Source organism: Montipora capricornis, chromosome 1 (genome assembly GCF_036669925.1).
Source record: "Montipora capricornis isolate CH-2021 chromosome 1, ASM3666992v2, whole genome shotgun sequence".
NCBI lineage: Eukaryota > Metazoa > Cnidaria > Anthozoa > Scleractinia > Acroporidae > Montipora > Montipora capricornis.
The window spans coordinates 37,255,345-37,267,844 of record NC_090883.1 but is presented as its reverse complement, the minus strand read 5'-3'; the positions used below and the strand labels follow the sequence as shown (position 1 = coordinate 37,267,844).

At 38.7% G+C, this 12,500-nt stretch overlaps 2 protein-coding genes across 2 annotated transcripts in view; both read left to right on the top strand.

Moving 5' to 3' along the window:
* LOC138041512 (cytochrome P450 3A21-like) overlaps nt 1-1,522 on the top strand; it is a 7,780-nt gene extending 6,258 nt beyond the window's left edge. The window contains exon 3 of the mRNA XM_068887258.1: nt 1-1,522. This exon is cut by the window's left edge and continues 238 nt beyond it. Coding sequence (XP_068743359.1) covers nt 1-41 — 41 coding nt within the window. The 3' untranslated portion in view covers nt 42-1,522.
* A 2,144-nt stretch (nt 1,523-3,666) lies between these two features.
* LOC138053260 (protein adenylyltransferase SelO, mitochondrial-like) lies at nt 3,667-12,017 on the top strand. The gene is made up of 8 exons (XM_068899918.1): nt 3,667-4,059; nt 5,527-5,665; nt 6,458-6,491; nt 7,045-7,156; nt 7,834-7,957; nt 9,555-9,670; nt 11,516-11,619; nt 11,890-12,017. The coding sequence occupies exons 1-8, from the start codon at nt 3,734-3,736 to the stop codon at nt 12,015-12,017; spliced, it is 1,083 nt and encodes a 360-aa protein (XP_068756019.1). The 5' UTR covers nt 3,667-3,733.
* The last annotated feature ends 483 nt before the right edge of the window (nt 12,018-12,500 follow it).

The window sequence follows — 12,500 nt, the reverse complement described above, 5'->3', positions numbered from 1 at the left end:
TTGTTAAAGTCGTGGCGCGCTCTCCTAACAACAAGAAGTGAGAGATGTAACGGCCCTGACTCAATATACATCACTACTCAACCGAACAAAGACATAAATGATCTTTGGGCGGGTTGGCCAGCTGATTATAAACCACCTTGCCATTTAGTCAACTTTCGCATATATAATATCGGATTTATAGATCAAATCAAATCCTTCAGATTCATTCTAAAATTCTTTTCAGAAATAGATCACAGAAGACGTCAAAATGTGGTAAGAACAAAAACTCTTGTGTCACTGATGCGTTTATTAATAGTAGTTAGCGTCCTTTTCTTTTAATAACTTCCAAATAGTAAGCCAAATTGTAAAATAGATTGTACGGCATTGAAGACCCACTTCAAATTCTCGTCTATTCTAACTTAAAATGAACCGAAAATGAGCAATACAAAGTTGCTTACCTTAAATAAGCAAATAAAAGACCCCAATCACACGAAAAGCATAAGCAAAAAGGACTGGACTTGGAAAGTAGGCAAAATGGAGTTTCAATGCATGGGATGACTTGGAAAAGCAGATTCAGGGAATGTTGAGAATCGCCACTATAAGTCAACTCTTCCAGTTTGAAGGCAACTTGTATGAACAAGTGGACGGTGTAGCCATGGGTTGGACGCTGGGGTCTCTCATAGCAAACGCCTTCGTGTGGAAAGTCGAGAAACAGCTGGAAACAGAGAACAAGGTACCTTTCTTTTACAAACGCTACGGCGATGATACGTTTAGCGCGATGCCTGATGTCAAAATAGCCTCTGAATTCCTGATGACATTTAAACAGTAGTCATCCGTCTATCGATTTCACAATGGGGCTCGAAGAAAATGGCAGGCTTCCCTTTTTCCTAATACTGCGGCATTACCATAGCCACGTTGACGCGAGATACAAACGGTCAATGTCGAATACCATGCTTGGTCGTGCTTCAAGCTCTCGTCTACGTGGAGGTTTTTTCAGCTACGAGGAATGTGAACTCCTCAAAGGGAATTTTTTCGACTGCGCTATCCAGACGAACTTGTGCAGTCTACCATCCGCCGTCACGGTTTGATTTGACTCGGAAGCCAGTCTCTGAGGTTTCACACACCCAAGCTATCGTTTGAGAAGCAAGAAGACCCAATCAGAATTGTGTTGAATTTTAAAAATCAGAAATCTGCAAACACAGAACGAACACAGCTTGCTGACCACAGTCGCAAGTAAACGAAGTTCTGAAAATTACAAACGAACGTGAAAGAACGAACTTGCCAGATGTAAAGGGGTTTAGTTTCTATTTTTAATGAAATCATGAACAAACTACGCGAAATATGATAATATTTCACGAGTTTTCGAATGATAGTTTTGCAGTTTCTGTGACATAACTGATCATGAAATAATGGGCGTAAGGTGAGTTAAGTCAGAAAACAATGTTCTATTGAATTTCGCCATTCCGCCTCGATGAGGCCGCCCTAAGCCGGATCATTGTCTCCTTTGGAACATAACGGAATAAAGGTGTGTTTTGAAATTTTATTCCCACATTTCTTTTCCTGGTCATTAGCAGATTGTAGCCGGAATTAAAATCCAAATATTTTTTAAGGCTTCTTGTCCTCTGTGTGGTTTTTGTAACGCTTTAAGCGATTTTCAGGGAGTTTTGTTGGTCTTTTTTAGCGTCGGTGTTTTCCTTCTGTATATCAAGTATAATAAATATTAACTCCAATGAAGCAGTCGGAAAGATAAGCTTCCGTAAATTTCTCCAAAACTGAAGCTCAAATCGACTCAAAATTCCATTCATATCAAGGATGATAGTGCTGCTCTATATTGTACACGGAACACGGAAATTAAAAAGTCACCGAAATTAGCTGCTTTTTCTTTGCGGGAAAGCCTTCAGTTCCGATGTTGGTGTGCGCGAAACGGTTGAAAAACATTTTTGCTTACCGACCCGACCCAAGTTCAACTTTTTTTGTTACACACTAGGTGGGCGTCGGTGTTTTGGCCTCAGTGACAATCACTCTGTAAAACACTCTGATTGTTTATGTTTTGTTTGCGAAATGACATCTTCAATACACAGGCATTTCCCTATGCTTCGTCCGGATCTTTGTGATGGCTCAGTGCTTTCCTCCGGGGTATAATATTTCCACCGAAAGGAAAAACCGACGCTAAAAACAACCAAAAACTCCCTGAATCGCTTAAAGCGTTACAAAAGCCACGCAGAAGACAAGACGTCTCACAAATAAAACAAGGAAAGACGTTTTATTTAAAATTTGGCTCATATTTTTCAGTTTCAAGTACAGTTGTTTTTTCTGCAATACTTTTTCACTGAGTTCGTCAGTTTTGAGAACCATACGTGCCAACTCTCCCGGATTATTATATTACCCAAGTTTAAAAAAAAATCGATATTTTCAAACTAGTTTCATTGTTTCTTAATGCACTTCTTCATCTCTGAGTTTCAAACACACGTTAATAGAACTAAACAAAATGACTTCCTTTAGCTGTCATAGCCATATAACCGATTGTTTGATTGGATTTCCGATTAACCAATAAAAATTCTTGACATAAGTACACTGTTTTCCCGCAAATTCACAATGGCGGCAGAATATTCTTATATTCTGAAGGAGCTGCTGGGGCATGGGTGGGTGCGTTTAGGGGGGGGGGGGAGAGGAGGGGAGGGGGAGTGGGTAGGTTGATCGAGGGGGGAGGGGAGGGGAGACCAGCTGGAAAAAATCTCCAGATTTTAGATCTCCATAGGTTGGCATCTCTGGAGAACCTGTGCACAAACTTACAACTTACCCACGACATGACAAAGTATCCTTTCCCCTCGCGCTAAAGAATACCGGGTACTTTCCATTATGCCTGGCCATCAGGTCGGAGACAAGTAGAACTAACCAAGGAAAATGGAACGACCTTTTTCATCAAAAGTCAATTTCCACGAAGCGTTCCATTTACGTTTCGACCTACCGGTTACATCACAGTGAAATGGGACTGGAAACGAGAGTTTTTGTAAAGGATAGAGCACGTTTCGGTCGGACCGGACCGACCGGTCAAAGAGGACCACCTCCAGAGATGTTCCCAAATATTCCGGTCGGACCGAACCGAAACGGACCTTTCCATTTGACTTCAGCCCGAAATTTCCGCAAATTTTGGCTTAATGGAAAGCATCCACCTTGTCCATTGTCCACATATAGCCCCTTGTGTCAAGGGCATCCAACGTCAATTTTCGGAAAATATCTGTTCGGAAGACGATTTGATATCTAGAATTTTCGGAACATTGGCTGTAAAAAATCTTGCTTGCCTGCCCGTCCTAGGATTTTTGAGCCCCTAAAAAATGGTATAATTGCCCATTTTTAAAGGATTTTTACCCTAAAAAGGTCACCTATTTTTTTCGGAAGCCTTTTTTCTGGCTGAAATTTTCGAAAAGGTACGTTTTGATCCCTATAATTTTCGGATCACTTGACTTTCAGCTAGGAAATCCGAACAGATGAAAAATTTTTAGGGGATAAAAATATGCCTATATCTACCGTTTAAATACAAAAATACGTTTTACAATGCTATGTTTAAGTGGTTTTGAACTATATTCTCGTTGGGTGCCCCCTTTGTGTAGCCCGCAGTTTTTACAACTTCCGCGGTTCAACAGCCGTATTCCCTTGTCCATATTTCAATTTGCTTGGAAACAAAGATGGCCGCTATGTGTCTTGTTTACTTTACTTTATACATGATTCATGCTGTGTAAGGTGCCGTGGAATCATGACAACTCTTGAGACGTTGAAATTCAACAATCTGGCGCTTTGCTCCCTTCCTGTCGACAACGAGACTAAAATCGTAAGCAGGCAAGTGGAGGGAGCCTGCTTTGCGGTCGCGACACCGACACCGGTTTCAAACCCTCGCATGGTCGCTTACTCTCTGTCAGCTCTGTCGCTTCTTGACTTACCTCTGTCAGAGTTGTCGAAGCCTATGTTTGAGCAGTATATGAGTGGGAATCGTCTGGTCCCTGGCTCTCAAACTGCAGCGCATTGTTATTGCGGTCATCAGTCTGGTTATTTCTCAGGTCAGCTGGGAGACGGCGCTGCTATGTAAGTCAAGCGTGTAGAAGTGCCCGGAATGTCAGAACCTTAAAGTTTACAAGGGCGACGTTGATCACGACGTCACCTCTAAGTATAACTTTGCACTTTCTCAAGTCTTTTGCGATTATTCGGGTAATTACTTCGGTGTAATAACCTGTGAAACTTCTCTTTGTTTTGCTAGCTCGTGGCCCGGGCTCGTGGTAGGGTTAAGCTCCGTTTAAAAGAGCAATTGACAATTTTTATTTGCTCGTGTAGACGATGAAAATTTGGCCAATTTTTACATGACAAATGTATTTGCTGGAAAGCTGGCGCGTTAGCTCGTTTTAGACTCGTGTAGACGAGTCGTCACATAAAATGTAGCACATTCTTTTTAGGGACTGTTCGTTATTTATTGCTAGGGAGGGAGGGGTCGGTGATTTTTTAACCAACTAAGGCAGATTAACCCTTTCACTCCTGTGGGGTTCCCCATTGACGAGTAAAATCGTCTGGCGTTAGACAGAGTAAAATCTATAAGTCTCATTGGCCCTTACAGGAGTGAAAGGGATTATTAATTAATTAAAAATGTACCCCTCCCTGAAAGTGCATGTATCCAAAAATTAGAGAATGTTGAGCTCTGATTGTGAAATAGTGTTTAACATTGTTTTTGTGGATGGATAGACATTTGTGTGTTGTTTATTTTTTCTAATTTGTGTAATAAATTTACTTCTAGAACTAAATGCTAGTAATTGATGTTTGGCAATATTTCCTTGAATTGTTTTTTATCATGCTCTTGTTGTGTTTTGATACCTTTTTGCTTCTTTGAGGTCATCTTACTTCAAGAACGTTGTGTGTTCACAAGGCTCATCTCAAGGCTCTGGGGAATAAATGTAAGGATTTGTATGAGTTTATTCCCCAGAGCCTCGAGATGATGCCTTTTTGTTTAGGACTGAATTTTAATATAGAAATTGGTCTATTACTTGTTGTGCTATCTACACGATCATATATATTTGCCACATAAAATTGTCTCATAAAAATTGCTCGTGTAAACGGGGCTTTAGGTTATTGTTTGATGTTTTTTTGTTTGTGTTACGTCATCCGTGAGTTTCACAGGTTTTTACACTGAGGATGAGCCAATTATCCCATCTCGTTCACGTTGTACAATGTGAATAAATTGACCATCACAAGGGGTCTCAGAGTATTGTGTGCTAACATTGTCTTTGAAAACTCAAATGTAGTGATTTTGCGTCATTGTTTAATTAATATGTAGAGTACTGTAAAATGTGTGTTGCCGGTGCAGCAAGATTTTTTTTGTGGCATTTTCGTTGCTGTAGCCGTCATCATCATCATCATCAATCCCAACATCCTTTATTTAATTGAATATTGGTCAAGTGTTTCCAACCAAGTACGGCATTTATAGAATTGTTTATGGGAAACTGTACTTTCAGTTTCCTTATAATGTATCGTAAATAGGTGATGAGAGATTTAAACTTGTCTTAGGTATCTTGGTGAAGTGTTAAACAACACAGGTGAGAGGTGGGAAATCCAGTTGAAAGGAGCTGGCCAGACTCCTTTCTCCAATAACAGAGATGGGCGCAAGGTTTTACGGTCATCCATTCGAGAATTTCTTTGCTGTGAGGTATGTTGAAAAATGAGTTAATTTGAATGTAAGATATTGAGATTTGATTTTGTCATCGAAGTTAATGGGGAAAATAAAATAGTTGGAAAGAAACCTGATTAAAAATAAAATAAAATAAAATAAAAACAGCTTTTGCAGGAATTGAAATCAACTGAGCAGATTGTTTGGCTGAGGCACAGTGTTTCCATTGTGGTGGTCTAGCCTTGTGTGGAGGGCTTGCTGCAATATTAGAGCTTGTCCCTAAACCATTTAGTAAATTTCACAACTTCAGGGTCATTGTAAGGTTCAAGAGTTGTTTTTTCTTGCTCTCTTATATAGCTTCCTTGCACTCCTTACGGTAAGACAAATAGCTAGGCAAAAGGCAAAATATCTTGATTACGAGATCCAATTTCTGATGGAATAAATTTTATAAGAAACAATTTAGAAATACATGAAACAAGAAATATAAGTGAAAGAAACCAACGTTTCGGTGCATCTTGCACCATTATCAAGGTTATAAATATAAAATGTGGTTTGTTAATTGACTGCCTTGCTAATGAAATGCTGTGTATTCAATATCTTAAACCAGCATTGAATGTACAGTCGGATTCTCTTCGTGCTAAAGTATTCATGTAATTAGCTTGGCACTCTTTTATGCAAATTCGTTTACTTAATAGCCTTTTCACAAACCGCATTTTATCTTTATAACCTTGATAATGGCGCAAGATGCACCGAAACGTCGGTTTCTTTCACTTAATAAATTTTATTAAATGGATAAATAAATGTTTTCTTCTTTTATTATTTTCTTGTCAGGCTATGTTTCATCTGGGAATACCAACTACACGAGGTAACCAACCCAAGAGAATGAAAACCTACCACTTGTACACATGCCTTTTGTTATCAGTGTTGTCATCATTGCGGGCATTATCATTATCATGGTCTTCCTCATTATGATCATTTTGTATATATTTTACAGAGATGATATCAGTCTAGATGTCATGACTTCCCATTCATCATAACAGTGCTTTTACGTACAAACGTGCTGTGCTTTATTGTAGGCATGTTTCTTTGAAAGTGTGCCTTTGAAACACTTTCCACAGTTTAGTTAGTCAACAAAAGGGCAATAATATTATTATTATTAAGATCATGTGAGAACGCCAAGCCAGTGTACTTAATGCACATCATGGGCAATGCGATTCCTGTAGCATACAATGCCATTTCTGAAGCGCATCATGCAAATTGCATCTCATTTGAAAGTGGTAATTTACCTTTGAGTGGTACTGTACATGGAAGACTTCATAGAACAGTAACCAAAAAATCCAGTTGCAGTCATTGTTAATAAATCTCTTCTGAAAAGTAACATTTTATAAGCCAGTTATAATGTAAATCATTCATTTTAGCGGGTTGCTGTGTGACGTCAGACACCTTGGTTGATAGGGACAAAAATCACACCGGAAAAACTGTCAAGGAAAGGGCTTCTTTAGTGCTGAGAATTGCTCCAACATTTCTTAGGTATGTTATTAGTTATAAAATTTTCTAAATGACAACTTCAACACCTCTAAGAATCACTTCCCCTGTCCCTGTAAGGCACCAAACCCTTTCTGATAAAACTTAAAGTAGAAATATTTTGGAAGTCGGATTGAGCTTATACTAAGTCAAAACATCACAAAATTTGCCTGGAATTAAAAGTTCTTTCATAATTCTTTAGTTTTCCTCAATACCAGAATCAAGGTAGATTACAGTTCACATAACAATTCACAAAGCAATATTGTTACCAATTATGGACAATCAGACATAGTTTCATGCTGCTCATGCTTAAAATGAATGGAACTTAAGACCATTTGTCTTGAATCGAAACTTTGAAAGTTGCATTCATTTGGGCTGGAGGGGCATAAAATTGTGTTTTACTTGAGTCAAATTGCTAAAACATTTTTCCCTTCCTCCCCCGGGGCCATTGTGGGAGGCATGGTGGCCTCATGGTTAGTGTGCTCGACTCCGGCGCGAATGGTCCGGGTTCCCCATTGACGAGTAAAATCGTTTTGCGTGAGACAGAGTAAAAAACTAAGTCTGGCCGGTTTCGGCGGGTTTGGACGTCAAAGGGTTAACTTTGTTTTGTTTTTGTTTTCCTGCTGTATGTACTCAGGTTCAACACCAGTTTCGTTCTTGCATTAATCTCTTCATTTTTGTAGATTTGGTTCATTTGAAATTTTTAAGGCTGCTGATCCATTGACTGGCTATCAGGGTCCAAGTGCTGGAAAGGTAGACATCTTACATCAGTTGCTTGACTACACCATCAACAACTTCTTCCCACAAGTAAGTTTGGTTTAGAAAATGCTAATTTCGTTTTGCATAGCATCTGTTTTTGCAATAAGTGAAGTGCCTGAAGCACGTAAAATAATTTTCTGACCCGTGCACCTTCAAAAATATATGATGATGATTGTGGTGGCAGGGGCGTAGCGTGGTCATTCAAGTAAGCACAAGTACATATGTTCTAAAAGCCTAAGTAAACTAGGCGAAAAATACTGCGTTCTTTATTTCTTGTTTGAAATAGTTGTGTTAATATAAGCAAAGAACAAAGCGTCTTGCCCTTATTTTGAGCAAACTTGGCACAAACAAAACATTGTTTTGGTTGTGCTAGCGTGACTGGAATTGTCAACAACGTTCTCGGAACGTCGCTCCTTTGCAACTTTGCCTTTTTGTTGCACGCTGACCAAACAACACTGCATTGTTTAGTGTAAAAAAATTCAATGCAAAACTAAGTGAGAACATGGTGTAGCTTTTGTTTTAGTTTTTAGAATTTAATCAAAGTGGTGTTTTCATAAGGAAATCTTGGTTGGGTACAAGTAAAATGTTAAAGATAGAAACAATTGCTTGAAATTTCAAAATTTTCTGGTCACTTCAAGTACGCACGTGCATATTTGTGTACAGGACGCCACGCGCCTGGGTGGTGGTGCTGATGCGAAGATGATGACAACAACAAAAACAATGAAAATGACAATCGTGAACTTTTATTTCAAATAAAGACCACCAAATCAAATCAAATCATTTGAATTGAAAAAAAGATAGGGGATAAACAAAAGAGAAAAATGATCCTCACACTTTCTTGGACAATTTAAGCAATTGTCTGTTATACTAGCTAGTAGACACCTGAAAAATTCAGGTGGCTCTCATAGCATTCAAAGACAAAAATATTGCTTATTGTCCAGGATCATTTCTCTCTTTTGTCTAATTAGCCCGTGCTTCAAATATATATTTTTAGTATAAACACACAGGTGATTATACAAAATCGCGCGCTCTCATTGGCTCGCTATCTTGGATTATCAGACAAAATGGCTGCCAGTAGTCGCTTTGCCACTGTAAGTGAAGATGATTTCGCGTTGAAATGCTATTTTTTTTCTCTTTTTTGAAATAATCACCTGTGTATTTATACTAAAACAATAATATTATTCGCCTCAGGCTCAGTGATTATCGGTGAATATTCACCTCGACTTCGTCTCGGTGAATATTCACCGATAATCACTTCGCCTTCGGCGAATAATTGTTAAATATACGAATACATGTCTTTCAGAGAGGATATAACTGGAGTGCCTACAGAAATACCTCTTGGTATATACCACTTGGCAAATCAACAGAAAATTATTATGACTCTTGAATGGCACAAAAGTAGCTCAAGGCCTGTTCTCAGACATTGAGGTTGACCTTGATACTGTGACTACAGTTGAACCTTTCTGCAGTCATCCTCTTCTGTGACGTGTTTAATATCAACATAGTTTGACATATATTGTGATGCACAACAGAATTTGAAGAGCCCTCAGAAACAAATAATTATTATTGTTAATTTTATTATGATTTTTAATTTTTCGCTCTTGAAATAGATTATCAGAAATGTTAATTTTCTCTTTTTAAGTAGATATCAACCAAGGAATTTCATTGTCCTAAGGAACGTTACCTGGCATTTTATAAAGAGGTGGTCCTTTCAACAGCAGGTTTGGTGGCAGATTGGCAGTGTGTGGGGTTTTGCCATGGGTAAGAGCAAATTCTTGAGATGTTTTTATCCTAATCTGATATCCAAGATTACAAAAATTGTCACACTTTCTGAGTTTGCTAGCATTGGACTGCTTGGTCATATCTATGTACATGTATGTAAATCAGGGCTGAGACCTTTGCCGGCATTACTAAACCACGAAACAGCGAAACGAAACACTAAAACACCATACTGTATATGACCTCACAATGCATCGAATACTAACCGACAAAGGTTGGATTTGAGATGAAATATCGTTGTAGGCCTAATTAGGCCTAGAACGTTATTGCTCCTAATTCATTGAGATAAAGATTAGGATTCAGATTAAGACTGAGATTAGGAGCAATAACTTTTTAGGCCTAATTAACGATGTTTAATCTCAAATCCAACCTTTGTCGGTTAGTAATCAATGTATAGTGGGGTCACACATGGTGTTTTGGTGCTTCATCTTACTCTTTCATTGTTTCGCTGTTTCGTTGTTGAGAAATGTCGATCTTTGCTGATCATGGCAAGGTTTTTTTTTTCAGGAGAGCTTGACAGTGCACAGATCTAACCTTGTTTTAGATTTGCATGTTAAATATCTTGTAATTATTATAATGCTTGGAGATCGAAGATGCCATTTTGAAAATGCCCAAACTTAAGGTCTTGTTAAATGAAAATTTTAGTACATTGCTCGATTTTGTGTTTTTTGGATTTTTGGCATGAGTGGGTCCTAAATTTTATTTTGGCAGAAAAAGAAAATCAGAAAGTGCTTTTTAACCCTTCTCAAATGAGCCTTTTCTGTTTCCTGCCATAAGTTGCGCGCGAAAAGTGATTGACAGCCCCTGTCTATTGCGTGACACAAAAATCAAAATTCTCCCACCTCCAGTCTCTACAAGTTTTAAGTTATCGCTTTGAAACTTTCAGATATGATGGATAATGATATAGACTCAAAAAGCATGTGAGGAATTTTCTGATTTCCCTTTGTACAGTGTAACTCGTTTTATGTCAGTTTCTTTGCATAAATTGCGCTCGAGATTCGAATTTTTAGTTTGAAATGCAATAATTCCGATAATACGAGACATATGCAAATTTCCTCACACCCTTTTTTAGGTCTGTTATCTGTCAATCAGATGCAATATAAAAGGGGGTAAATATTAACAACGCGAAAGGGGTGGAGCTTCAGTAGTAAACTCGATACCTCTTAGTTCGAGAGCAAAAAATTAAGCGCCTTTTGAAGTTCCATGAAATAAAATCTTTTATGAGGTAATTTAGTCTTTTAGCTTCAATTTGATATATAACTTGCCTTTGTAGCAAAAATACTCGCGCGACTAGAACTTTTTTCTGTGGGCACCTCGTTTTCATTTACCGAGACCTTAAACCCAGACTTCAGCAAAAAACTACAGGTGCACACTAAGAACTATGGGAAATTCAAGCTTAATCTCCGTGTGATTGCCTCTTATTGCGGCATGCATTTCACAAGTTTGGTCATCGGCTTTTGACACAAGAACAACCTGGATTTTCTTTTTTAAGTGCGACGCGTCTTACCGTGGCACCTAACAAAGTTTTTTTAAAACTTATACGCCAACCAGGGTGTGCGAATTTGATTGACAGTCACCCCTCCTTGTAAAGTTTTCACGGTTGTAAGTTGAACACCGTTGCATGGGTTGTTGAGTGACGTATTTACACGAAGTTGTCAAATGTGAAAGTTTGTTGGGTGGCCACGGTAGGCGTGTTGCACTGTAATTGCGAGCACTGGGAGATATATTTGGATGATATATAATTTGATGACAATATGTCTGACATGTATTAGGAGGTGTATTTATTGAATAGTTTTTGTCTTTGTCAATTTTTTTCTTGTTTTTTAGGGTGGCAAATACAGACAATACCAGTATTATTGGGATCACTATTGATTATGGACCATTTGGATTTTTGGATTATTATGATCCAAATTATATTAGCCAATCTTATGGTACTGGCCTTGTTATCATACAGTTGTATAGGAAATGTTCTGCATTCTTTCTGGATCAGCGAAAATGCATAGCTATCAGTATTTTTGGCCCATGAACGCACAGTGGCATATTGCAGGCGGCTTTGAGGTCTCTGAATTTGTACTTGCTTGTGACTCTACCAAAGACCTTCATGCACTTCCTCTCTAAATAAGGACCTTTATATTTTATAATGTTAAACTACAGGTAATTTTGGTGCAAATGTTTTGATTAATTGATTATTGTTTTTGTAGATCCAAGGAAACGAAACTCCTACAAGAACCAGCCTGAGATTTTGAAATGGAATTTGCTCAAGCTAGCAGAGGCCCTTCAAGATGTAGTTCCTCTCCAAGAATTGAGATCAGCATTAGAAGAACTGTAAGTATATCCAATGAAGAGCCTATTGCTGATCAGGTTTGGAACTTCTGTGTTAGCTATTATCGAAATCCATGTCGATTTTAGGGCCTTGTCCTCATAAATAGAGGTGGGAAAGGCAAGTTGCATTACTTTACCTTATTATATGACTAGCTCCGTGAGCGGAGCCAAATCCCGCGCTGTGATTGCCTACCCGAGCGGGCAAGATGGAGCTGTACTGCCTGCTCGCGATTTCACGCTTGGTCCCGCGAGATCAAAGATTATTTTTTGCTTGTGGAGAGCTATCGGGATGGTTGGCGAATCAGGCTGTCAGGCGTAAACAATGGAATTTAATTTGTAATCGATTTTTGATCGTCTCAAGTTTGGCATGCGCATTCATGCATCCGTTAAATGGTCGTTAAGGCGGCAGGCGCATTCATGCATTCGTTAAATGGTCGTTAAGGCGGCAGGCGCATTCATGCATTCGTTAAAATGGTCGTTAAGGCGGCAG

Bases quoted from the DNA above. Each gene is read 5' to 3' on its own strand.
- LOC138053260 (XM_068899918.1), top strand. From the start codon at position 3,734: ATGACAACTCTTGAGACGTTGAAATTCAACAATCTGGCGCTTTGCTCC. The intron at 4,060-5,526 runs GTAAGTCAAGCG...AACTTGTCTTAG, and splicing joins CTGGGAGACGGCGCTGCTAT to GTATCTTGGTGAAGTGTTAA. The intron at 9,671-11,515 runs GTAAGAGCAAAT...CTTGTTTTTTAG, and splicing joins TGTGTGGGGTTTTGCCATGG to GGTGGCAAATACAGACAATA.